Below are 22,853 nucleotides of genomic sequence, written 5' to 3'. Positions count from 1 at the left end.
ATTTTGAGTTCCTGTAGATGACCACGTGTAAGTAACCAGCTGAAAGTCGGCCTATCTTTTCCACGCTCCTAGCAGTTTTGCTCTGGCAAGCTTTATTGATTTACTGCGTTGTAGCAGGATATGCATTTGAAATAGATGTAGTCTATCGACTTCAAAGTTATATATAGTAAATTGTTTCGCGTACCTGTTTTATAGTTAGACTTTTAGAGACTGGTTCCTGTGACACATAGTAATTTACGCGCCATGTGAAACGAACAGAGACCTATTGGTCGACATGGCGAAGCTGGGTGAATGCCCACCGTTTTTTATCGTTTCTTTTCAACTCAAAATTTTCAAAACGAAAAACTACATCGGAACTTTTCAGGCAGTTTGAAAGGCAAATACCAGGTATCAGTATTATTTAAGAACCAAAATTTGTATATCTGACATCGCCACAAGAAGAGGAAGGGTGCAGAGATAGAAGCAGAATACTCAGTATCACATACAAAACGAAAAGCCTTTCAAGTATGAGCGTTTATTTTTACACATTCAAGCTCTCGACAATCATCTGATGGTAGGCAATCTTACCATCTGCAATGTGCTGTTCTAACACCAGATTGGGAACAATTGACGAAATGACTCAAAATAAAAATAAAACAAGGCAGAGAAGATGCCATGATTATCGACCATGTTATCTCCGAGGAAGTGTGGACTCAAGCACAGAGCCACCCGACCATATTCACAGAAGTCACTCCTCATGCGCTCTTTTGCTGGATTTAAGAAAGAGGGACGACAAAATTAGTAAATTAGTTCAGCATATGTTTTGGAATGCAGATAAAATAAACCAACGTTTGGGCATGCTGATACTTTAGCATCAGTGCTCGCTGGCGCACTAATCTTAATAGTCAAAAGCAGCTGAGGGAGAAAACCGAGATTGAAGTTTGAACGGTGAAACATGGTGTGGCTTTTCTAACCATAACATGTATGATGTGGTAACCAAAAATGAAAACCATCACTGATATGCTCACGCTACTCAAGCTACGTAGGTACTTTATTTTCCTAAAATGTATCACAGACATCAACATGAGTTAGTAAGCAGGGAAAACCAATAGAGTGCTTAAAATTCAGGCTAGGTGTGCATCCACTTTTCAATTAGAATCAAGAATGGTGGGAACATGTATTCAGATTTAGGAGAAATAGTGACAACTGCAATAAAAAACTTACCCTTTTCTCCTCTTCAATCTTAGCCTTAATGTAAGAGTAGATGGCAACACCAGCTATAGCAATGCAAGTGCCAATTCCAGTTTGTGTGGTAATTCTGTTGCCTGCTCAGCGGAAGGTTTAGCAAGTGTTAGTTAGGCATAAGCTCGTCGTATAAAAAATGACAACAAGAAAACAAATGTATATTGTTCATTTCCTGGAAAAGAAGAAACTGTTCACTTACCAAAAATAATGATTGAGAAACCAATGACAAAAACACGTTTCAATACATTGCCAACAGCATGTGTCAGAGGAGCCACTCGCTCCAAAGTATTTGTAGCAACCTGCCATGCCATGGACCCATGATAGCGTTTAGTCATGTCATGTTATAACAGATGAAAGACAGTCCATTGATAAAATTACATGCCTGTTTGGCGATGTCATGATCCACTAATGTTAGATCAGTAAATCCTAATTATATTGCACATGAAAGAGAAAATTGTATGGCCACGTGCTACATAATATGACTTTGTGCGGTGAGCCAGCTCAAATGCTAGACAGATTGTACATATAAAAGTGCTTGAATGGTTTGCATGATATGGAGGAACTTGTTACCTGGTTGTAAAGATGGTAGAACAGTCCGACGAAGAAAAGGTCCGCAACAAACTTTTGCAAACCTACTTTTGCAATAGCATCCTTAAATCCATACTGCATTAGTTGAGGCCCTTCGATCTGAACAATTATGCAAAAATATGAACAACATCATTAATTGTAATATGTGAATCCCTTTTTTCTTTTTTACTTCTTGGGCCAATTTTTATCACACTTACAATCAGTGCAGGTGGAATGCAGACAATGAGGGCAATTATTGAGATGTAAGCATACACGTTGGTGCTATCCATGTCAGTCTGCAATGATAAAAATGATTAAAACAAGGGTTGAGGCAAAAAGAACATGATAAACCAAATTAGACGAAAGAAGTACAAACCATAGCTTTCTTGGAATAAATGCTCCTGTAAGTGAATGAGATGTTAGAGATCATGGCATTAATGAAGCCGGTCCAGTTGAATGAAAGCTCGGTGAGTGATGCCATCGAAACACCTGGTGATCTTCATGTGGTTAGAGAGGTTGAACAACAAAAGGTATGGAACTCAGCTGTAACTAAGATTTAGAATACAAAAGAAGCTAAAACTTCAAATAGAGTGTGTTCTTCAGCCCAGTTAAAAAGATAAAAGGAATGGGAAAAAAAGAAGAATGCCAGCATCAAATAGTATTAGAAGATTGGATTGAGATTTTTACCAAGGACAACAGGGGCAAGAGACAACCACAGAGGCAAGGGAACTTGCTGTCCAAGGACAAACTGGGTAGCAGCTGCATTGAAGAAGGGCTCCAGAGCTGCATTGAAGTTATGCCACATATAAAGCATCAGCATATAGAACAGAAAAGGGGTAAGAAGATTCCACAACGAAATCTGCATGGAAAAAAAGAAGCACCTTTAATAGTGTGGGCGAATGAGACTGCAACAGTAGCGAAGGACACATTGCTAGTGACATGACCAAGAGCATGGCACAGCGCCACGGGAAAGAGCAGCTTCAGGAGCGTTGAATTGATAGGCTACAGAACAGAACGATTTTTGTGTTGGATTCATTGTTAATTTCCACAAAAGATACATTCCCCCAGGTGAAGGGTTTGTATTCAACAACTAGAACACTTGACAAATTCCCTCGTAAAAAAACACACTTAACATTATCCTCATTAGGAAATAGTAACTAAAAGGCATTACGTTTTCACATAAAAGAGACCCTTTCTGTAACAAGTCAAAGAGAACAGAATTGCAGTAGGTGGTAGTCCTTAAATGGAAAACTACGGTAGGTTTGTACAAAATACCGCTCGCTTGGGGAGACCGACAGTCCAGCTGACAAGGCAGTATACAACGCCCACAAATAGATGGATCACCGATACAAAGCTGCGATAAGGAGTACAATTTTCCGTCGTGATTTGTAACTTGATCACGAAAAGGTAAGTAAGCATGCTAAAGGTTGTCAGTTTTGAAGCAAGGGAAAGCATAGTTGACTTACTATGGGTAGGGAAAGTAGTTGTAGATCTTCTTGTTGAGGATGTTGAATATCACGTTGAGGAAGTACCTGCAGCGTCACTTGCCCAATTTGGCAGTATTTAGACAACTGACAATAATCTCAGTTGAAAATATGCAATGCAGATGCAACGGAGGTGGTGTGACTTTGAGGATGTGAAACGAACCACATGAAGAAGAAGAAGCCGGTGACCAGCGCAGGGTACTTCTCCAGGAACCCCGCCGGCTTAGCCTCCCTGTCACGACCAAATCAGGAAGGCGATCATGAAAAGCATTCAATTAATTCGGATTTTTTTTTTTCGCAAGCAGCATATCACTTTGCACTGCAGTGATGCCTGTACTGCGATCCGCGGTTATGAGTGATCCGTGAGCGGCTACAGGTGGGAGCAGCGTCCTTTGGAACGGAATCGCTGATTTGCGCCGCAAAATTTAAAACAGAAAGCGAAATGCTCCAAGCAACCACTCCTAGCGAGGAAGGCTACATGACGCAAATGGGTGTTTTTTAACAGCGGGTGGGAGGGATTCGGAAGCAAGCAACTAAAGAAATGGTGGAGCAGCGCTTCTAGAAGATTGTAGAAGTAAGGCTAGCGAGATAGTCACCCCGCGGACTCGGCGGCTGCGGCGGGCGGGCGGAGCGTCTGCCTCCTGGAGGCCTGGGACGGGAGCAGGCCGGCGGGGAGGAGGAGCGCCGGGCGGAGCTGGCGGCCCCAGACGAGGTGGCCGCCATCGGGCACGGCGGCGCACTTGACGGCCGGGAGATGCGCGGGGGCGGCGCGGCGGCGGAGGCCGGCCACACCGGCGGGGCCGGAGAACGTCCCGAGCGCCGACATTGCAGGCAGGCAGGCTGGGTGGGGAGGTTTTGGATAAGTTTATGTGGGAGGGAGGGATTTGTTTGGGTGGCGGAGACGCGCGCGGGGCGGATAGACTCCCGTCCTGCCCTGCCCAAGCTTGGTTTCTGGGGGATTTTGCGTCCGCTGCCTCGTGGAGCTGACGATATTTTTGGCCAAAAAAAAAAAGCAGTGGTCGGCATTGGATTTCCGTGCCTATATATTTTTTTGTTAGAGCAACTAGTAAGTACCGTACAATAATATAATTGTCGATACGTCAGCGCTCAACATGATGACCTGGAGGAGAGAGAAGACAGCTGCTTTGTTTTGAAGGGTACAGTACATACTTTTTTAAACAGCCAGTATCGGTTCATAGGTATAAACACATGCTATTATAGGAATCGTTTAAATAGTATTTTAATTAATTATTAAATTAATTATTTTTTAATAGTCTCCACACGTGTTTTATATTTAAGGTCGTAACACATGCTTTTTTAACATAGAACATCATAACAAAACTTAAGAAAAAGTGAGTAATTAAAATTATATTATAAATTTTTAAGCATGTATCAAGTTAATGCAGCTTATAGCAAAAGAAAGCTAGAAGGAGACTAAAATCTGCTTAACTTCTAACCAATAAAAGAAACTACGCAGCGAAAACAAAAGATATGTGAAATCATATGCTCTTAGGCTTCCCCCCGAACATGCGATCTCCAAGAGTAGAATGCACTACTCATTCCTGCTGCTCGCATCGGCAAGCGTGAAGTAACCAAAAACCAACTGCTCCTCACCTGCAAAATCTGTAGAATAAATGAGTACGAAGTTACTCGTAAAATTTAATTCATGATAGACACTTATAAATAGTCTGACTTCAAGGATTATGTATTGTGATGTTAGCAAGAATACGACCACATGGTTAAGTAAATTCATATGCAAAAGTAAATTTAGCATAAATATGTGTGAGCATCTATACTTACCAAAGCAACAAACTAGTCCACAAATATCAATTGAACATAATGTAAAAGAAACCATAGTAATAACATCTATAATGAAACATCTCAACCATACCAAACCACATTCGTAACTCTGACTACTGCAAATGGACAAAAGCATGCTCATGAACGAAAGCGTGACATTTCAAAATATTTTTACACCCTACAGGTGTACTCCTTTACCTACACGACTTGAGGACCATACGACTTGTATTATCACACAGGTCCATATAAAGGTACTTATGTCAACCTTTTTCAATAAGCCCCGACCATTTGAACATGCACCGACAGGTGCGGCAGTCATCCAGAACTACTTCTGAAGCAAGATGGATACCCCAACCAGCCTCATGCCCGACACCATCAAACCACACATCAAAAAGCCACAGTTACAAAGATAATCGGCTTATCGTTCCCATATACGATATGTAGTAAGCACAGAAAGTGCTAAAACCAACTGCAACAATGGTCGGTGCTTAAACGATCCAAGCAGTCTACGGTATCCGGGTCCCTCTCTCGACCTACCCATGGGAACTCCATATCCGGGTAGGACAAACACCCCTAACACCGTTCACATCTTGCCTCATCCACCCCACTCATACAACTAACATCATCAACCTATCATTATGATTATTACGCAAGTAATTAAAGCATATACTTGTGAACGATGAAATATTTTACTACTAGACTTCTACCGAGGACATAAACACTTGCTAAGCATCACAAATAACATTTTAAGTTAGACAACATCATATTAAAGCCGGTTTTGATTTGCGAGCTTCTCTAAACCAAAGGGAAACATGCTTGAGAGAATTTATAGAGTCTAGAACTCACTCACCAACTTAGCAATACGATTCCTAACTCAAAACTCACTCAAATGCTCATTTTAGCTCTAAAGCTAAAAAACTCAAGAACTTTACAACCGAAGCTTCAAACTCGGGATTCATCCAACCAAAACGTGCATCTATACTATAGGAGCCTAGAAGACTCACCCAATATGCTTTGCTGAGTTCAAAGATCGTCGATTGAAAGAAAAAAAGCTCAGAAAGAGGAAGAACGCCGGTGCTCCTTTTGCTTCAACCAAGAACACCAAAATACATCAAAACCGGCTCAAATTCTTGGGTAAAACGAAAATAAATTGGATGTATGGATAGCTTATGAGCTCGTGATCATATGAGTACCATATGCATACCTCGATTCCTTCTCTTGAGGTAGAATTTTGGGGGAGAAGGAGCTTGAGAGGAAGGAAGAGCTCTTGTTTGACTGATTGAAGAGAGAGGGAGCACGGGAGTGGAGTGAGCGAGTTGATGTAGTGGTTGAGCTGCTACCTACAGAGAGGGAGAGATGGGTAGTGGGGCTATATGTGAGACCTAGGTGTTTGAGAAAAGGTAATTTTAACTGCGAATTTTATTTTTTTCTCTCTCGAAATTATTTCTCTCGTTCGATTAACTTTAAACGAATTGCACTAGCGTTTCAAAAAAAATTGTCTTAAACTAATTATAACGCTAATAATACATAATTAAACTTAATTATGCCATTATAAATTTAGGACGTGACCCACACCATACTTCTAAACCTACAACTATACATAGTTATAGAAGACCGTGTTTTTTAAAATATCACCGGAGCAAATCACTCTCCCTTACGGCTTTACGCGTATGAGGCTCCAAATTTTTATTCAGAGCGAGCCCGACCGCCCTATTAAGACACCAGCGTCGAGCAGACTCGAATGCTGGTGGGCATGGAGCGACCACGTGCTCTAACCATCGCGCTGAACGCGCGTTCTCAGGTACGGTACACACCTTTTTTACGAGGAGGTACGGTACACGCCTGATGACCTGACCTGACTCCTGAGCTGAGCTGACCTAGGGACAATTCTATGACAGGCCAGTATGAGTAGGAGAGGGAATGGCCCAACGACAACCCGTTCTTGCTATGCATGCATCCTATGAATGAATGGCCCACACCGCACGTAGGCTTTCATGGCCCAGTATTGAGCTCCACCTCCACCTCCACCTCCACCTGATGCTGCTCTCTCCCTCTCCACCAGCTTCTTCCTGTGAACCTCATACAAGTTTGCACCCCTACTTGAGCTTCATACTTGTTTCTAGCAAGCACGATCAACCAAGAGCCATGCATAGTTGTTCAATATATTGGTCACAAATTCACATTCTTCCTCATCCTGCACACAAATGGACTCAAAATATATAGTAACAAGGAAAGGCGCTCTTCTCCTTCGTCCTTGAGCCCTCGTCGTTGGCGACATTGTCTTCTCCTTGGAGCTGCAGCCTGCAGGTGCACTTCCACGGCGGGATGAGGAAGGAAGCAGCCTGCAGCAGAAATCTTAGAAGCAGCACGCCACATCGGCTTGGGCCTTCAATACCTGCTGTTCCTTGAAATTTGCTCTATTTATTTTCTTCCATCGTACTAGTATTTCTTTTCTTTTTTTGAAACACCAGATCGTACGAGTATTTCGGATGAGCGAGAGAAGAAGACGTTCAACTGCGAAAGAATTGGCCGACCAACGGTTCCAGGGTAGCTCAATCTGAAAGTCAACTGTGGTAACTTAAAAGCTTAGAATTTTCCATCGATTGGATTATTATTTGAGATAAATTTGTACTGTGTTCCCCAAAACTAAATTGCACAAATGTTAAATTGTAACCATGGCTGTTGGTTAGGTGTGAATCGGTCACCTAATTGCTTTATTTATTTACTTACTTATTATTCTGTTTATAAAGCACACGGTTTGAGCTTTTGCAGACCGAAAGTACAAAGCGGTCGAGATTCTTGGTAATGATCATCCGCAAGCATGCCTGCTGACCTAGGTCTGATCTCTGATGTCAACAAAATTAGCATCGATTAAGATTAATTGGTTGCTCATCCGATCCTCCAGATGATCAGAGTGCCGAAAGCACTTGATGCAATCATAAGCTTGTACCGTTTTCTGTCAACATCTATCTAATTTTGACATCGATCGGAATTAAGCATCTAATTTTCCTTATTCGTTTCTCTATTTTTCTTTGCCGAGCTCTATTTTGATGATTCATAAAGCTAGCAAAAAGGTGCAACTCGATCCTGTCTTTGGCAGGCACGGCTCTAAGTATATTAATTGAACAATGACGAGACGAGATCCTAAAATTGTATTGCATTGCATTGCGATGTGGTGTGGTGCGGTGCCTTGTTGGTGGTGCATGCATGCGTTGGTACTAGGTGGTAGCAGAAAGAAATCACATTCCATGGTGAGTAGTAGCTGCTGGTGCCCCAAGTGGCAGCCGGCCAGCCGCCGTCCTTGACCTCTTCCTCTTGGGTCGCGCCGATCAATTCGCACGGGGGAAGGAATCCATCACGCGACGTGGGCATTTCACTTTGAGGAGTCGAATATATTGTCGACCTCTAACTTTTCACTGGATACCGCACGGGCGCCTGTAACTTGCAGTAGTGTCCTGGTACTCTATCTTGCAAGTTGTGGTACCATTCGCACTGCAGCTTGTGAATCTTTAAAGCCTACCAGTACCAGATCGATCGAGACACCTTCTTATTTGTGTACCCGGCCTGCCTGCTTCTAGATGAAAGAACATCTATCACCGTTGTTGTTGTCTCTAGTAGTGACTCAATCAGTTAGGCAAAATGCCACTGCTACATCACCACCACTGATTGCGATGGCCAACCCGACTAAGCTAAGCTAAGCTACCTGCGCACAAATGAATCAATAGATGCCAACGTTAGTTGACGCCAAGACCATCCGGCCGTGGAGGTTCTCTCCTTAATTATGCCCTCTTAGACTGATACCATATTATACCTCGACGCTCTCCTCATACGTAGAGGTTCTCTTAGGTCTCAGATATGGAAAAAGAGTGTATGACGATTTTTTTATTTAAATGTTAGCTATAACTTAAGACATCTATATCTGATACTATATTAAGCAGTATGCACTAGCAAAATACAAGCCAATGAGAAAAGAAGAACAATTCTCTATACTTTAAGGATCTAACAACAAATAAAGTATAAGGTCACAGGCAGCCGCTTTGCCACCATTTGCAGTCAAGGCAATGAAGGGTGCTTAAACCGGTAGGGGCCTTAATGGAATAATTCTACCTTCTACTTCAATTCTGGCAGCAGAGACCAAACAACCTACTACCTGGCCACTAGAATAGAATGTCGTAATCCGGAGTAAGCATGCGTGATGGCCACCTCCACTAGAAAAGCATGGCCGGCTTTCGCAAACATTCCATTCATACATCTTGATGCATCAGCTACATACTACTTGACGATGGTGCATGCTCTCAACTTTGAATATCGTTCCAGTCCTTGAATTCTTTTCCCTTTTTCTTTTGAAGATTAATATCAGATAGAAAGGAGATGTCTTGGAATGCATACAATTGCATAAAGTTGAATGGCGAATGAATTAGCGCCTATATGTATCTGAAACTTCAATTTCGCAGACAGATATTAATTGTACAATTAAGAACTGTAGGCGATTGCTTTATTCAGGTTAAACAAGTGTGTTTGTGTTTTGTACACAGGTTAGCTAACTAGTCGTATGGTGATCACGTTCTGTATGTGCACGCGGTGATAGTCCAGTGCATGCTCAGAGCGTGTCAACGCGTATAGTGCGTGTGAGTTGTTGAGTCATGGGTTGTTAGCGTTTATCAGTGTTTACCGATTTTTATGGTTCTCAGATCCGTTGTAATTCATTTTCACTTATAAATAGAAAGCACGATCCTAAGAGGACGTGCTCGTTCCACAATTCCATCTCCTTCCAAACTCTTATAATTCAGTGGCACGTCTGATATATACGCAACACCTTAATTTGTTGCAAGACACACATGACCGGCCCATTAGTGATTGGAGTTGCTGGCTAGTCTGCTGTTGCTTGTCACTAAGCATGCTCCAAAGCCAAGCTTTATTTTTTGGATCTCTAGTTTTAATATCATCAAAAGGCCAGGGCAGGGCCAACCTTCAAAGTAAAGCACCACGCTCAGCATTCAGCTAGCGCAGGCCAGATTAGATTGATGATGATGACTAGAACAAGTCTTATTCCCATTGATATATCTAATCATGTCTGATACGACTATGACGAATAATTATTTTCACAGAGGAGCAGCAGAAAGAAAAAGGAGAAATGAAATGCAAGATTGTGGTACTTCCCTCCTCTTGCATATATAAAGGTCCAATCATTTAATCATAATTCTCTTTCTATTTTTTTTCCTTTTCAGAACGACCATTTAGCCGTAATCGTGCCGTGCTTGCAGCAGTACGTAGTAATTCAGTATTTTCCTCCCTGTTCTTAACCAAAGTAGTAGCTGTTTCAGAGATACTCTGAGTGTTTGTTCAAAAATAAAAGAAGAGTCAAACAGTCAGTGGGAGTTGGTATGCATGCCTAATGACATCCCATGATTCTGTACTAACAAACAACTAACGATTCTTATTTAACAATACTAGTGTCGACTATGCAAGTCAAAAGTCTGTCTTAATGTATGCAACATTCGGAGATTTTTAGCTAGGCCGCAGTTAGTGATCCTTTTTGCAAATAATTAACAAGAGTGAGTGCAATATATGACGGGACTGAGAACGAAGCGCTCATCATTGTTTCGCGGATTCGAAATGTCTCACGTTCGAATTCTGTTTGAAACTGTGTATTGCAGCTTTGTATGTATGTGCTATTGTAGGCGTGCCAGTATACAGAGTATACAAGAGATAGGAGACGATGTAATGAAATTGTAAACTTTATTTCATTCATATTGAATTCATAAAGTATATATTTTGATTACAAAGTTTTACTCCACAACGCACACGCTATCTGACTATCTTCATGATCTAGCGATTGCTTTGTCTTGGTTCCCGTGGCCTCGTGAGACTCTCCGGTTAATTACGTCTGTCCTCGGACTACCTCCGATTAAGTACGCTGGCGGTCGTCATATCGAGGTCGTCTCCGAGTCTGCAAGGCTGTAGTCACACGCAACAAAGACCAAACAAAGTAAGCGTTAGCAATCAAAAGCAGTAAAGAACGGAATCACAGTCTAGCAAGAGCTTTTTGGACCGTTTATGTATCCCGGGTCATCATCGGCCACATAGACTTCAGAATTATGTTTTTATGAAGAGGTGGGCTAGGAGCGCGGCACGACGAGTAGCTTCGACCGAAAGCAGCAGCATGGCCACAACCGGGAGCTTCGACACCGTACTTGACTCACTAGCTCCTCTTTGGGCCTCGGACTTGTCCTCATTGGCCGTCTCCGAAGGCAACACACCACAAAGGCGAACGCCACAAAGGTGAGGGTGATCACTGTTTGGGCCACGCAGGCTCCTACCGCAATGGCACATATATATTTTATGTGATCAGCATGATCGGACAGCCACTCAGGCAAAGGAGCCACAAAGGCACTATGCCACAGAGGCAGGGTGATCACAAACAACCCCTTTCTCTAATAGGCGACGGAGAGAACATTTTTTCTTATCGCTGGCCATCAATGATACAGGCCCAGCCTTAACCATCATCAACTGACAACAGCAAGAATTGTGATGTAGTGAGAAGATAGTCAACATGAGTATTTGGTCACCAAAGCAATAGGTAACCAGCAAGCCAACATGTTCCAGTCACAGAACAGCCAGCAACCAAGGGAGATCAACACTACCATCACCACAGGACCAATAACAGTAGCGTAAGGGCTCAATATAGAGTGAGCCACAAACAACTTTATCCTTGCCAAGAATATGATATCAAGCAGGCATATAACATTATCAGGCAGCCAACAATGATGATGCCTCATCCACCAACGATGCCAACATACATGCTCACAGCAACTACGGTTGGCAACAGAAAGACGAGCAGCAGTAGCACAGGCCGGCGGCAACAGAGATTCCGCACGACACAATGGCAAGGTTATCACGACTCGCGGCCAGAGCCCGATCTTCACTAGCACATGGCTGGAGTACGAAACTTCGACGGCGCACGGCTGGAACCCGGAGCTTCTTACGGCGCACGGTCTGATCTCAGTATCCACGGCACAAAGGCTGGTCATCACAGAGATGCAGCATCAGCGGCATGACAGATCACAAATAGAGAGAATGCAGCAGTCGATCTGAACATCAAGAGATCCACGGCACGATGGCAGCACTGTCAGAGGCTCGCCGACTTGGCCATGGCCAGGGGTCAACTGAGCATGGTGTGGCACCGGCCGGCCTCCATGTCACAACAGCAATCATCTAGAGCATGAGCACGACCGCAAAGAGCACCACAGCACGAAGGCCAGGGAGAAGCGTAAGCGCAACATAACGATGAGCATACACGGCACGATGGCCGGCCAGCATCACATACCATCACCATCAGACCTGGACTGGGGAATTAGAAGGAGGGGATCATAGCCAGGACTCACCTCAGAGGACGGCGGCACAGACAGAGCTCAAACCCATGGCTAGGTCGGCGATGCGTCCAGGAAGTGGCAATGGCGATTTGTTGATGCAACAGAGCCTTCGGCCAACAATCTCCAATCCTCCTCAAATATTTCTCCTTCCTTGGTGATGGCGGTAGCACGAGCTCGACGTAGCGGGGCTTCGGTCATAGCCCAAAAATCGATCCCCCACGGGGCGCCCCCCTCCCTGCTCTTATATAGGTGGTCGGGGTTCCCTCCGGAGAGATCGGATCGAAGGGATAGAGGCGGGGTGGTTAGGATTTGGGAATTGAATTCGAATCTCCTTGTTTAGGGATAGAGATGAGCCCGATTTGAAGGGGATAGGGAGAGAGGAAGGCGATGGCGTTCGGGCGCGTGGAAGAGGCGGCGACATGGAGAAGAAGAACAGGACGGCCCCCGCTCGGGTAGGCTCAGGTGCGGGAAAGGATAAGGAGAGGGGGGATGGGTTGTGGCTGGGCCGGCGCAACCGGGCGCATGCGTGGCGGCACTGCTCGGGAGCGCGGCGCGAGAGGAGGCGGCAGCGTGTGCGAGGGAGGTGGCGGCGGATGCAAGGGAGCGGCTCCCTCCCTCGGCTCGCCCGAGTGGATAAGGAGAGGGGCAGGTGGGTCGGGCTGGCCTAATCGGGCCGCGTGACAGGGAGAGGTGAAAGGAAGAGGCTGAGCCGGCTCGGGCCGGCCTAAAGAAAAGGGTCTGCCTCTTTTCTCTTTTTTTTTCTTTTTTTTAATGTATATGAATACGTACATGGGTGCAAATATACACCAAAATGGCATCGTACAATCATTTCACATACAGTAGTAGCTTCCCTGGAAGGTACCACGATTCAAAAGAAAAGGAACATCAACGACTGTATACTTCAATAATGTGACACCGTTCAGTTACCACGGCCCGGCCCATCTCCCCGCTCTCGAAGCCCAGCAGACTCCTCAGCTCCCTCTCTCTGATAGCTCGGGCCTGCCTGTCATCCCTTTCCCTTCGCTCCTCCCGCGTTCACGTTGAAACCATGCCCACGTCACGCCGGGCCGTCGCCCACGTCTCGCCCTGCGCCCCCACGACCCCGCAACCGCACTCCCGCCACACATTTAAATGCCGCCCAGCCCTGCCGCTCCCCTATTCGCCCAACCCCGCCACCTTCCATCGCCATTGCCAGCGAGGAGCTCCTCTGTGCACCATCCATCGCGTCCGAGCTTGCTGTCGGTTTCTCAAGAGCGCGAGAAGTCTCTCCCGTCGCTCCTCGACGTCGTTCCGTCGCCGCAAGTCGTCCTCCGCCAAACTCCGGTGAGTCTTGCTGCCACACGCCGACGCCAGCCCTTCTTGTTGCGCCCCAAAGCCCGCTGACCACCTCTTCGGCATCGCAGGACCCCGAGGAAGCTTCGCCGACCTCCGAGCTTTCTCCAGCCGCTGTGAGACCTCGGTAAGGATCCTTGTGGCCTGTGCACATCTCTTCGTTTTCCGCCACTCACCATAGGTCCTAGTGCCTCGTAACGCTTTCCCGCGTGTCGCCGGCGACGCTCCGACAAAATCCACGGCGATGCCACTGCTTTCCTGTCCCTGGTGGCTATCAAACCCCCCTTTTGCCCTCGGTCGTCCGATCGTAGATGAGCAGCCACGATTAAACCAACCCATACCCCTTCACAAACTAGTAAGATCGCGCCACATGTGCACCTTCGTCCCACGTGGCACGACCACATCATCCGTTTGAGCCCAGTCAGCCTACTGACACACTAATTAGGGTTTTCAATTCAAAAATAAATCCTTTAATCTCTGAAATTAGATGATCTTGCATTTAGGCTCTTAGACTTTACTATTTTCACAATTATGCCCCTATCAGTATCGTTATTTTACTTTTAGCCCTCTAAACTTTTACTTATTTACAAATAGATTCCTAAATTTTACAAATAAGTCTTGTAACATTATGTTTTTACAAATTAGTCCTTGTTCTATTTCAGAAAAGCCCTGGTAGCTTAAAACTCTCATACCTTTTTTGTTATAGCTCTGTTTAAGGCGATTCCTGCGCTTACGCGATCATAGAAGTGAGTATTATCCGTTTGTAGGCTTTTCATAGTACCTTGCTTCTGTTTAGTGTACTGTTCTTAGATGTTTGTGCTTGCTTATTTCTGGTGTGCGCGATTGCAATAGGAGACGAGCAGTACGTGAGCTTGCAGGACCAGATCTATGAAGAGTTTGAGTAACCTGCTGCTGAAGGCAAGTGTCATTGATCACATTGATCTTATTGTAGAAAAGTGTGTCTTTTACTTTCTAATTGCATGCTTTTGTCAATATGAATCCCGTGTTTATGGTTTATTAGTATTTTACATGATTATCCTTATCGTCGGTGTTGTAGTTGGGTGTCAAGGGTAGAAATGCTTAGTTGTGCTGTCAAGTCTAATGGATAAATGTTAATTTGATTAATGGTCTATGCAATATGAACCAGTTTGGGTAATCTTTTGTAGCAACATGGAATACAAGGATCTAGGTAGGTTGGTTTGGTTGGTATGGCTGCTGTGTGTGCATTGAGTGATGTGCAAGTACCTGTTTTAGATCCTAAGGACCAGTTCATGGACATATAACCCGGCATAACAGCGCAACCATGAGGCTTATATGGTATGGCTTGGCCGATTAATTGGATGTTCTCCTTATTCTGTACACACCAGTGGACGATTGAGTGGTATAAGAGGGGGCCTCTTCAGTGGATGGAATCTCTGTTAGCGGTGAAACCTTAGTGAGTGTTTATGAATTTGGATAAACCTTGTAAAGGCCTTGTAGTGATCTCTGGCGCACACCTCGGAAGTGTGTAAGGTACCTGTGGGTACCGGCAAAAGAGTTGATCATGACTTGTGGGTAAAGTGTGCAGACTCTACAGAGTATAAAACTGATCGATCAGCCGTGCTCACAGTTAAGAGCAGGCTTAGACTTCTTCATGATTTTTGGGGATCTTGGATGGTTAGTTTTGGGTAGTCGGGTGGTGGTACCCCGATGAGTTGGAAATCGGATACGGGATATCCGGTGAGTCTGGTAGTTGGATGTAATCCAATGAGATGTTCCTTTAATGCTGATGTCGTCACACATAGTAAATAGGATTGCTAAGTTATTTTTGAGTCCTAAATTAGTATGGCATAAATGCAGTGAACCTGAGTCAAGTCTTCCTTGCCTTAAGTATTCATGTCATATTTTTTCATACTTGCTGAGTACTCAATGTACTCATACTTGCCTTTTCTCAATCTCTTGATGTTGCTCAGAAGATGAGGACTTCGAGGACATCCCGCCGATGGAGCTGAGTTCTAGGCGAAGAAAATTTTCGACCTGAAGACCATGTTCTAGGCTGTTGCTCCCTTAGACAACGCATGCGGATGGATGGAAGATCCGCTACCACTGAAAATTATCTTAGTATTTTCTTTAAGACATACGGGTCATTTTATAACAAATCTTATCGTTATGTAATGACACCGTTATGTTATCACTTATGGAGTCACCACATGTATGAAATTTGATCTTGATATACATGTGAAATGTATCTGGTTTATTCTTTTAAAATCAGGTGTGACAAATAATAATACAAACATACACTATAAGTTACACTCCAAATATAATAGTTCCATCAACAGTTGAACCACGCTGCCATTTCCAAGTGATTATTGGTTGGTAACAAGGCACAAGCACAGGCACAGGCACAGACAGCATAGATATGTGCCGACCGTGTCCCCTGACTACCACCCATGTTATCTTGCTCGGGCAGCCATGTGGATCGCTACACTTGAAGGACATACTTGTATACAGAACATGCGGAAGCATTACCTACCAACACTTATGTTGATAATTAAAATTGATATAGTATGAAGAATTTGGGACATTCTGATTTGTGAATCAGAACTTCTAGTAAATATTTTCAACCAAACCGAGAGGCTGACATTTGAGTAAAATCGGACTTTCGAGCTATATCGGAACATCTGGTCGTAGGATTGGAATATCTGATTAAATATTTAAAACCAAACTGAGAGCTTCATGTCTGGGGAAACCCGGATATTTCGATGCAATCGGAACTTTCGATGTTCTCGATCAGAACATCCGATTCAACCCCACCAGCATCAATTTTTCGCACCCAAGAATTCAACTCGCGTCAGATCATTAGCTTTCAAGAGAAAGGGCATAAAGGCCACGTAGAATCTGCTAACTTGCAAGCAATTGTGATATGGCGTAGTCAATCACATCAACAAACGGTGAGAACTAAAGCCTATAAGTATGACGCGTGCCCATCTTATCAGATCTATTCATAGTAACAGAAATATAGTTTTGTGATAAAGTGATGCAAAGTAAGTGTGGTTTTGTGAAATAGAAGGAAAAAAAGTGATTTTGTGATAATTTTGATGATCATAGTGTAGTTTTGCAAAATTTACTCAATATTTAAAACCAAACCGGAAGCATCATGTTTGGGGAAACCTAGATATTCCGATATTCCCGAACGGAACATCTGATCGAACTTAGGTCCAAGATTTTGAGAAGAGATAGAGTCGGATTTAAATGGCGGTTTCGATATATTCCGATTCAAAATAGGGCAAGATCATCCCTCCCTATAAATATAAAAGGCCACGGTCGAGTGAAGATGACTAACATCCAATCGAATTAATATAATTTATTTTTATCTATCTTTTTATCCCTTTGGTCCTAATTCGTTTTTTTTTACATATTTTGCTTTCCATTCTTGATCTCTACGACCAAGGGAAACCACTGGTCAACTACACTATGACGGGATCCCTCCTGTGGGTTGGTGATGACGAATGCTCAACGGCACGGTGCCACAACACGACGGTGTTGCCCATTGAGTACACAGATCGGAATTTCCGATCGGGAAGGCGGAACTTCCAGTCCTTGTAAGAAAGTTTCGATTCGATTTGTACACGATGTACTCGGTGTTTGACATGACCATGTTTCGTGTCAACAACTTTGTTTCTTAATCGTCTGAATATGCGCCAGTTGACACTGGTTGGTTAGTAGAACTAATGCAATTTTATTGTTCCATGACCCAAGAGCCCCGCTCCTTAGGATTTCAACTAGTGGAAACCCCCTCCCTCTCTGGCAGAGGAAAATGGATTATTTTGGTGCTCTCACAGTGCTCTCTCAAATTGATCGACCATTTTCCACAAGGAAACATGCGTATTTATCAGCGCCAGAAGGAGTAAGCCACAAGCATTATACTCGCATGAAACGCCGAGGCCCGTAACAGCAACTCATATATTTCCTCCGTGAGTTTCTCCACGATAGAATGCTCCAAGGAGCAATACCCCATAAATAAGGCATGGGTTTCTTCCTCATGGTAACACCTTTGCATTAAGCACCTCATTTGGTTAAACCATTAGTTCCAACAGCACTACGTATGTATGTATGTATGTATGGTCCTGTGGCTGTAATGCTTGCTAGCTGAGTTTACACCCTGCTATGTCTGTCACTAGTTATATTATTGCAGGATTAATACTTATTCTGCTACACACGTACATGAGTTTTCCCGCTTGCTGTGAAAACAGTACTGGCAGAAGCAATTAGCCAGACTGACATGCATATAAGTAACATATCTGCAACCAAATGTGCGACAAACAAATCAAATTGGGGACATGTAATTGCATTGAAACGTACGATTGGTTGGCGGCAATCTGGAAGCGATTTGAAGTTAGAAAACCAACCAACAAAGTCAGCTGGATAAGGACAATTATTACTAGTGGAGTAGGACCGACAACCTATAGCTACTGTATCTGTTCAACACTGCACTGCACTGTTTGAAGATGCTGCTGCTTCTGACAAATGACAACTAGTGTGTAATTAACCGGCGGCCGGATGAACAAATATATATAGATATATAAGGCCGTACCGCATGATATTGAGTTTGTCCTATATATGCGTCATGATCCACTAAAATGATAGGAAAATATTTTTGCAACTAGCTAGCGTTTAGTTTAGAGGTACTCCACAGTCCACAGTTGATAGTAAAAGATTCTTCTTCCGTACGTACATACTACACTGCAGGGTTGTTTGGTAGTCTGCATCAGCCCTAGCTTGTTTAGGATGTAACTCTGGACTGTTTGGATGGCTGCACGTGAGCGAGCGTCTAGATCAGATGTAACTCTGGACTGTTTGGATTATTGTTGCAGTCTGGTTTCTGGGAAACGGATTTGGAATTTGTTTCCTGGATCAGACTACAACAGTGATAATGTTAATGTATAATTAGTGAGTATTAAGTCATATTAGTATATTTTAAATTAAATTAATACTTAATATGATAAATTAAATACTATAGGGTGTATTTATAAAAAATAAATATTAAATTAATACTTACTTTTTTTATTTTAATCTCATACAGATACACTTATAAGGGCAATTAGAGATGGGACTTGGGCCGGGCCGGGCCCAGCATCCTTTGGGCTGCGGGCCCTTGGGGTCTCCTCTCTGCTCTTCTCCGCCACGTTTTACTTTTACTCAAGGCAAGCGCCACTCTGCTGCTGTCTGCTGTGCTCTAGCTCTAGCTCTAGTGGCCCGGCCGTAGTAGTGACTCACTCGAGGAGATTGCCCTGCCGCTCAGCTCAGCTCAGCTCGGCCCCTCCCCTCCCACTTGCTCTCCGTTGCCTTCCTTCTCCCCCATCTCCTTCTTGTCTCCATAAGAGCACCCACCAACTCCACCACCGCCACTCTGTTCCTGCAAGCATGCCGATGCCACCGCCCGCCCGTTCACCACTCCTCTGAGCCCCATCGACGCCTTGCACGCCCCCCACCATGGGCTCCTTCCTCCCCCTCCTGCTCCCCCTCCTCCTCCTCGCCAATGCCGCCCTCCTGGCTCGGGCGCTCAACCAGGACGGCCTCCACCTGCTCGACGCCAAGCGCGCGCTAACCGTCCCCGCGGCCTCTCTCGCCGACTGGAACCCCCGCGACGCCACGCCCTGCAACTGGACCGGCGTTTCCTGCCACGACGGCGACGGCGCCGTCATCGGGATCTCCCTCCCGGGCGTCAACCTCGCCGGCTCCTTCCCCGCCGCGCTCTGCCGCCTCCCGCGCCTGCGCTCCGTCAACCTCTACATGAACTACATCGGCCCCGACCTCGCCTCCGCCGCCGTCGCCCGGTGCAAGGCGCTCGAGCGCCTCGACCTCTCCATGAACGCGCTCGTCGGCCGGCTCCCTGACGCGCTCGCCGATCTCCCGGAGCTCGTCTACCTCAACCTCGGGAGCAACAACTTCTCCGGCTCCATCCCGGAGTCCTTTGGGCGCTTCAAGAAGCTCGAGTCGCTTTCCCTCGTCTACAACCTGCTCGGCGGCGAGGTCCCGGCGTTTCTTGGCGGCGTCGCCACGCTCCGGGAGCTCAACCTCTCCTACAACCCCTTCGCGCCGGGCCCCGTGCCGGCCGAGCTCGGCGACCTGTCCGCGCTTCGCGTGCTCTGGCTCGCCGGCTGCAGCCTCATCGGCTCCATCCCGCCCTCCCTCGGCCGACTCGGCAACCTCACAGACCTCGACTTGTCCACCAACGCGCTCACCGGCCCCATACCGCCGGAGATTACGGGGCTCACCAGCGCCCTTCAAATCGAGTTGTACAACAACTCGCTCTCAGGGCCGCTTCCCAAGGGGTTCGGCAAGCTCCGCGAGCTCAGGAGCATCGATTTCTCTATGAACCGGCTCGACGGCGCCATCCCCGAGGACCTTTTCGACGCACCCAAGCTGGAGAGCGTGCACCTGTATGCCAACTCGCTCACAGGGCCCGTGCCGGAGTCGGTGGCGAAGGCGCCGTCGCTCGTCGAGCTGCGGCTGTTCGCCAACAGGCTGAACGGCACGCTGCCTGCCGACCTCGGCAAGAACACGCCGCTGGTGTGCGTGGACCTGTCTGACAACTCCATCTCGGGCGAGATCCCACCGGGGATATGCGACCGCGGTGAGCTGGAGGAGCTGCTCATGCTCGACAATATGCTGTCCGGGCGCATCCCCGAGGCGCTCGGTCGGTGCCGGAGGCTGCGGCGGGTGCGGCTGTCGAACAACAGGCTCCAAGGTGACGTGCCCGATGCAGTCTGGGGCCTGCCGCACATGTCACTGCTCGAGCTCAATGACAACCAGCTCACCGGAGAGATCTCCCCAGTCATTGCCGGCGCAGCAAACCTGTCCAAGCTTGTGCTGTCCAACAACCGGCTGACCGGGAGCATCCCATCGGAAATTGGATCGGTCTCGAAGCTGTACGAGCTATCGGCCGACGGCAACGTGCTGTCTGGCCCGCTCCCGGCCTCCCTTGGCGGCCTGGCAGAGCTCGGCCGGCTTGTTCTCCAGAACAATTCCCTGTCCGGCCAGTTGCTTCGGGGAGTCGAATCTTGGAAGAAGCTTAGTGAGCTCAACCTCGCGGACAATGGCTTCACTGGCTCCATACCACCGGAACTCGGTGATCTGCCGGTGCTCAACTACCTTGACCTCTCCGGCAACGAACTCACCGGCGAGGTACCAATGCAATTGGAGAACCTGAAGCTGAACCAGTTCAATGTCTCCAACAACAAGCTCAGCGGCCCGCTACCCCCGCAGTATGCCACAGAGGCGTACCGCAGCAGCTTCTTGGGCAACCCAGAGCTGTGCGGAGAAATTGCCGGTTTATGTGTCAATTCTAAGGGAAGGTCAAAGTACCACTCCGGCTTTGCCTGGATGATGCGCTCGATATTCATATTTGCGGCTGTCGTTTTGGTTGCTGGAGTTGCGTGGTTCTACTGGCGGTACCGAAGCTTCAAGATATCAAAGCTGAGTGCCGACCGCTCAAAATGGACATTAACATCATTCCACAAGCTCTCATTTAGTGAGTATGAGATCCTGGATTGCCTTGACGAGGACAATGTCGTTGGCAGTGGTGCATCTGGGAAGGTGTACAAGGCAGTGCTCAGCAATGGTGAGGTGGTTGCGGTCAAGAAGCTGTGGCATGGGGCGATAAAGAAGGATACCGAGAACGGTGGCGAGGGCTCTTCTGCCGATGACAGCTTTGAGGCTGAGGTGAAGACACTCGGCAAGATTCGGCACAAGAACATTGTCAAGCTCTGGTGCTGCTGCATACACAAGGACTGCAAGCTGCTGGTATATGAGTACATGCCCAATGGTAGCCTGGGGGATGTGCTGCACAGCAGCAAGGCTGGCCTGTTGGATTGGCCAACGCGGTACAAGATTGCGCTGGATGCAGCAGAGGGGCTATCCTATCTTCACCATGACTGTGTCCCGTCCATCGTCCACAGGGATGTCAAGTCGAATAACATCCTCTTGGATGCAGAATTTGGCGCCCGTGTTGCGGATTTCGGGGTCGCCAAGGTGGTGGAGGCGACCGGCTGTGCCCCCAAGTCCATGTCAGTCATCGCTGGCTCGTGCGGTTACATTGCACCTGGTACGTGTCTCTCAGATTGTTTCCTGAGTTCAGTTAGTCCTTTCATAAACTTGCGAACCTGATTTTTTTTCTTTTTATCTTGATATGTAAAGAGTATGCATACACACTGCGCGTCAACGAGAAGAGCGACACATATAGCTTCGGAGTGGTCCTCCTCGAGCTGGTGACCGGGAAACCACCGGTGGATCCCGAGTTTGGCGAGAAGGACTTGGTGAAGTGGGTGTGCAGCACAATTGATCAGAAGGGGGTAGAGCACGTCCTCGACAGCAGGCTCGACATGACCTTCAAGGAAGAGATCACCAGGGTCCTGAACATCGGCCTCCTCTGCGCAAGCTCTCTGCCAATTAACCGCCCTGCGATGCGGAGGGTGGTGAAGATGCTGCAAGAAGTGTGCGGTGCCGGTGAGGCCAGGCCGCGTCTTGACAAGGGTGGCAAGCTGTCTCTGTACTATGACGAGGACACCTCCGATCAAGGGAGTAGCGTCTAAGGCAATGACAGTCTAAAGAAGAGATAATGACGGTTGAGCTCTAGGTACAAGGGTTCCTTTCCTTTCATGGCCATTGAAAGAGTTGAAGCTAGAGTGCGTGCTGATTTTAACCGCAAAACTGCTCGCTACCGACCCTTCGGACAATAGGGTAACCTGTGCTTTTCAGTCCGGCAATGGAGGGGGCGGCAGGTGGGCAGTAGGATATGGTGGTGGTGTTCTTGGTTCTTTCTAGTTGCTGTGTTTGTGGGGCGTCTCATCTCGTGCATTGGTTCCGGTAGATCGGATAGCTCGCCTGGTCTGGTACTCTTGAGAAAGTGTTTGTGAACGGAATCAAATGTAGGTGTGTGCAATTAGTACTCTGCTTTCTCTTGAACAACTAGACAACTAGTACTGGTGTATTATTCCATCAACCTCATGGGCGCCCATGGGTGGTTGTATCGACTATCTAATGCTACTTAAGTCGCTTCAGAGATGAAATGGAACCCACAGGTTGCTGAATC

General features: G+C 46.4%; 2 protein-coding genes across 2 annotated transcripts; one reads left to right on the top strand and one right to left on the bottom strand.

The window, feature by feature from the left end:
* Positions 1-459: 459 nt before the first annotated feature.
* Positions 460-4,261, bottom strand: LOC133891931 (triose phosphate/phosphate translocator TPT, chloroplastic). The gene is made up of 12 exons (XM_062332648.1): positions 3,872-4,261; positions 3,439-3,507; positions 3,258-3,323; positions 3,067-3,145; positions 2,673-2,793; positions 2,479-2,574; positions 2,168-2,280; positions 2,010-2,087; positions 1,795-1,911; positions 1,424-1,523; positions 1,204-1,304; positions 460-749 (listed from the first exon to the last, which is right to left on the bottom strand). The coding sequence occupies exons 1-12, from the start codon at positions 4,099-4,101 to the stop codon at positions 735-737; spliced, it is 1,185 nt and encodes a 394-aa protein (XP_062188632.1). The 5' UTR covers positions 4,102-4,261; the 3' UTR covers positions 460-734.
* A 14,745-nt stretch (positions 4,262-19,006) lies between these two features.
* On the top strand, positions 19,007-22,853 carry LOC133891921 (receptor-like protein kinase HSL1). Its single transcript, XM_062332637.1, has 2 exons — positions 19,007-21,866; positions 21,959-22,853. The coding sequence occupies exons 1-2, from the start codon at positions 19,253-19,255 to the stop codon at positions 22,351-22,353; spliced, it is 3,009 nt and encodes a 1,002-aa protein (XP_062188621.1). The 5' UTR covers positions 19,007-19,252; the 3' UTR covers positions 22,354-22,853.

Source organism: Phragmites australis, chromosome 2, assembly GCF_958298935.1.
Source record: "Phragmites australis chromosome 2, lpPhrAust1.1, whole genome shotgun sequence".
Lineage (NCBI taxonomy): Eukaryota > Viridiplantae > Streptophyta > Magnoliopsida > Poales > Poaceae > Phragmites > Phragmites australis.
The sequence above is the reverse complement of the archived record's forward strand: the minus strand, read 5'-3'. Positions and strand labels throughout refer to the sequence as shown.

What these genes read in the sequence shown, in the direction of transcription:
- LOC133891931 (XM_062332648.1), bottom strand. Translation starts at nt 4,101, where the DNA reads ATGTCGGCGCTCGGGACGTTCTCCGGCCCCGCCGGTGTGGCCGGCCTC. An exon ending in AACTACTTTCCCTACCCATA is followed by an intron (nt 3,146 to 3,257) that starts GTAAGTCAACTA and finishes TCCTTATCGCAG; the next exon opens with CTTTGTATCGGTGATCCATC. An exon ending in GCATTCCACCTGCACTGATT is followed by an intron (nt 1,912 to 2,009) that starts GTAAGTGTGATA and finishes ATAATTGTTCAG; the next exon opens with ATCGAAGGGCCTCAACTAAT.
- LOC133891921 (XM_062332637.1), top strand. Translation starts at nt 19,253, where the DNA reads ATGGGCTCCTTCCTCCCCCTCCTGCTCCCCCTCCTCCTCCTCGCCAAT. An exon ending in GTGCGGTTACATTGCACCTG is followed by an intron (nt 21,867 to 21,958) that starts GTACGTGTCTCT and finishes TGATATGTAAAG; the next exon opens with AGTATGCATACACACTGCGC.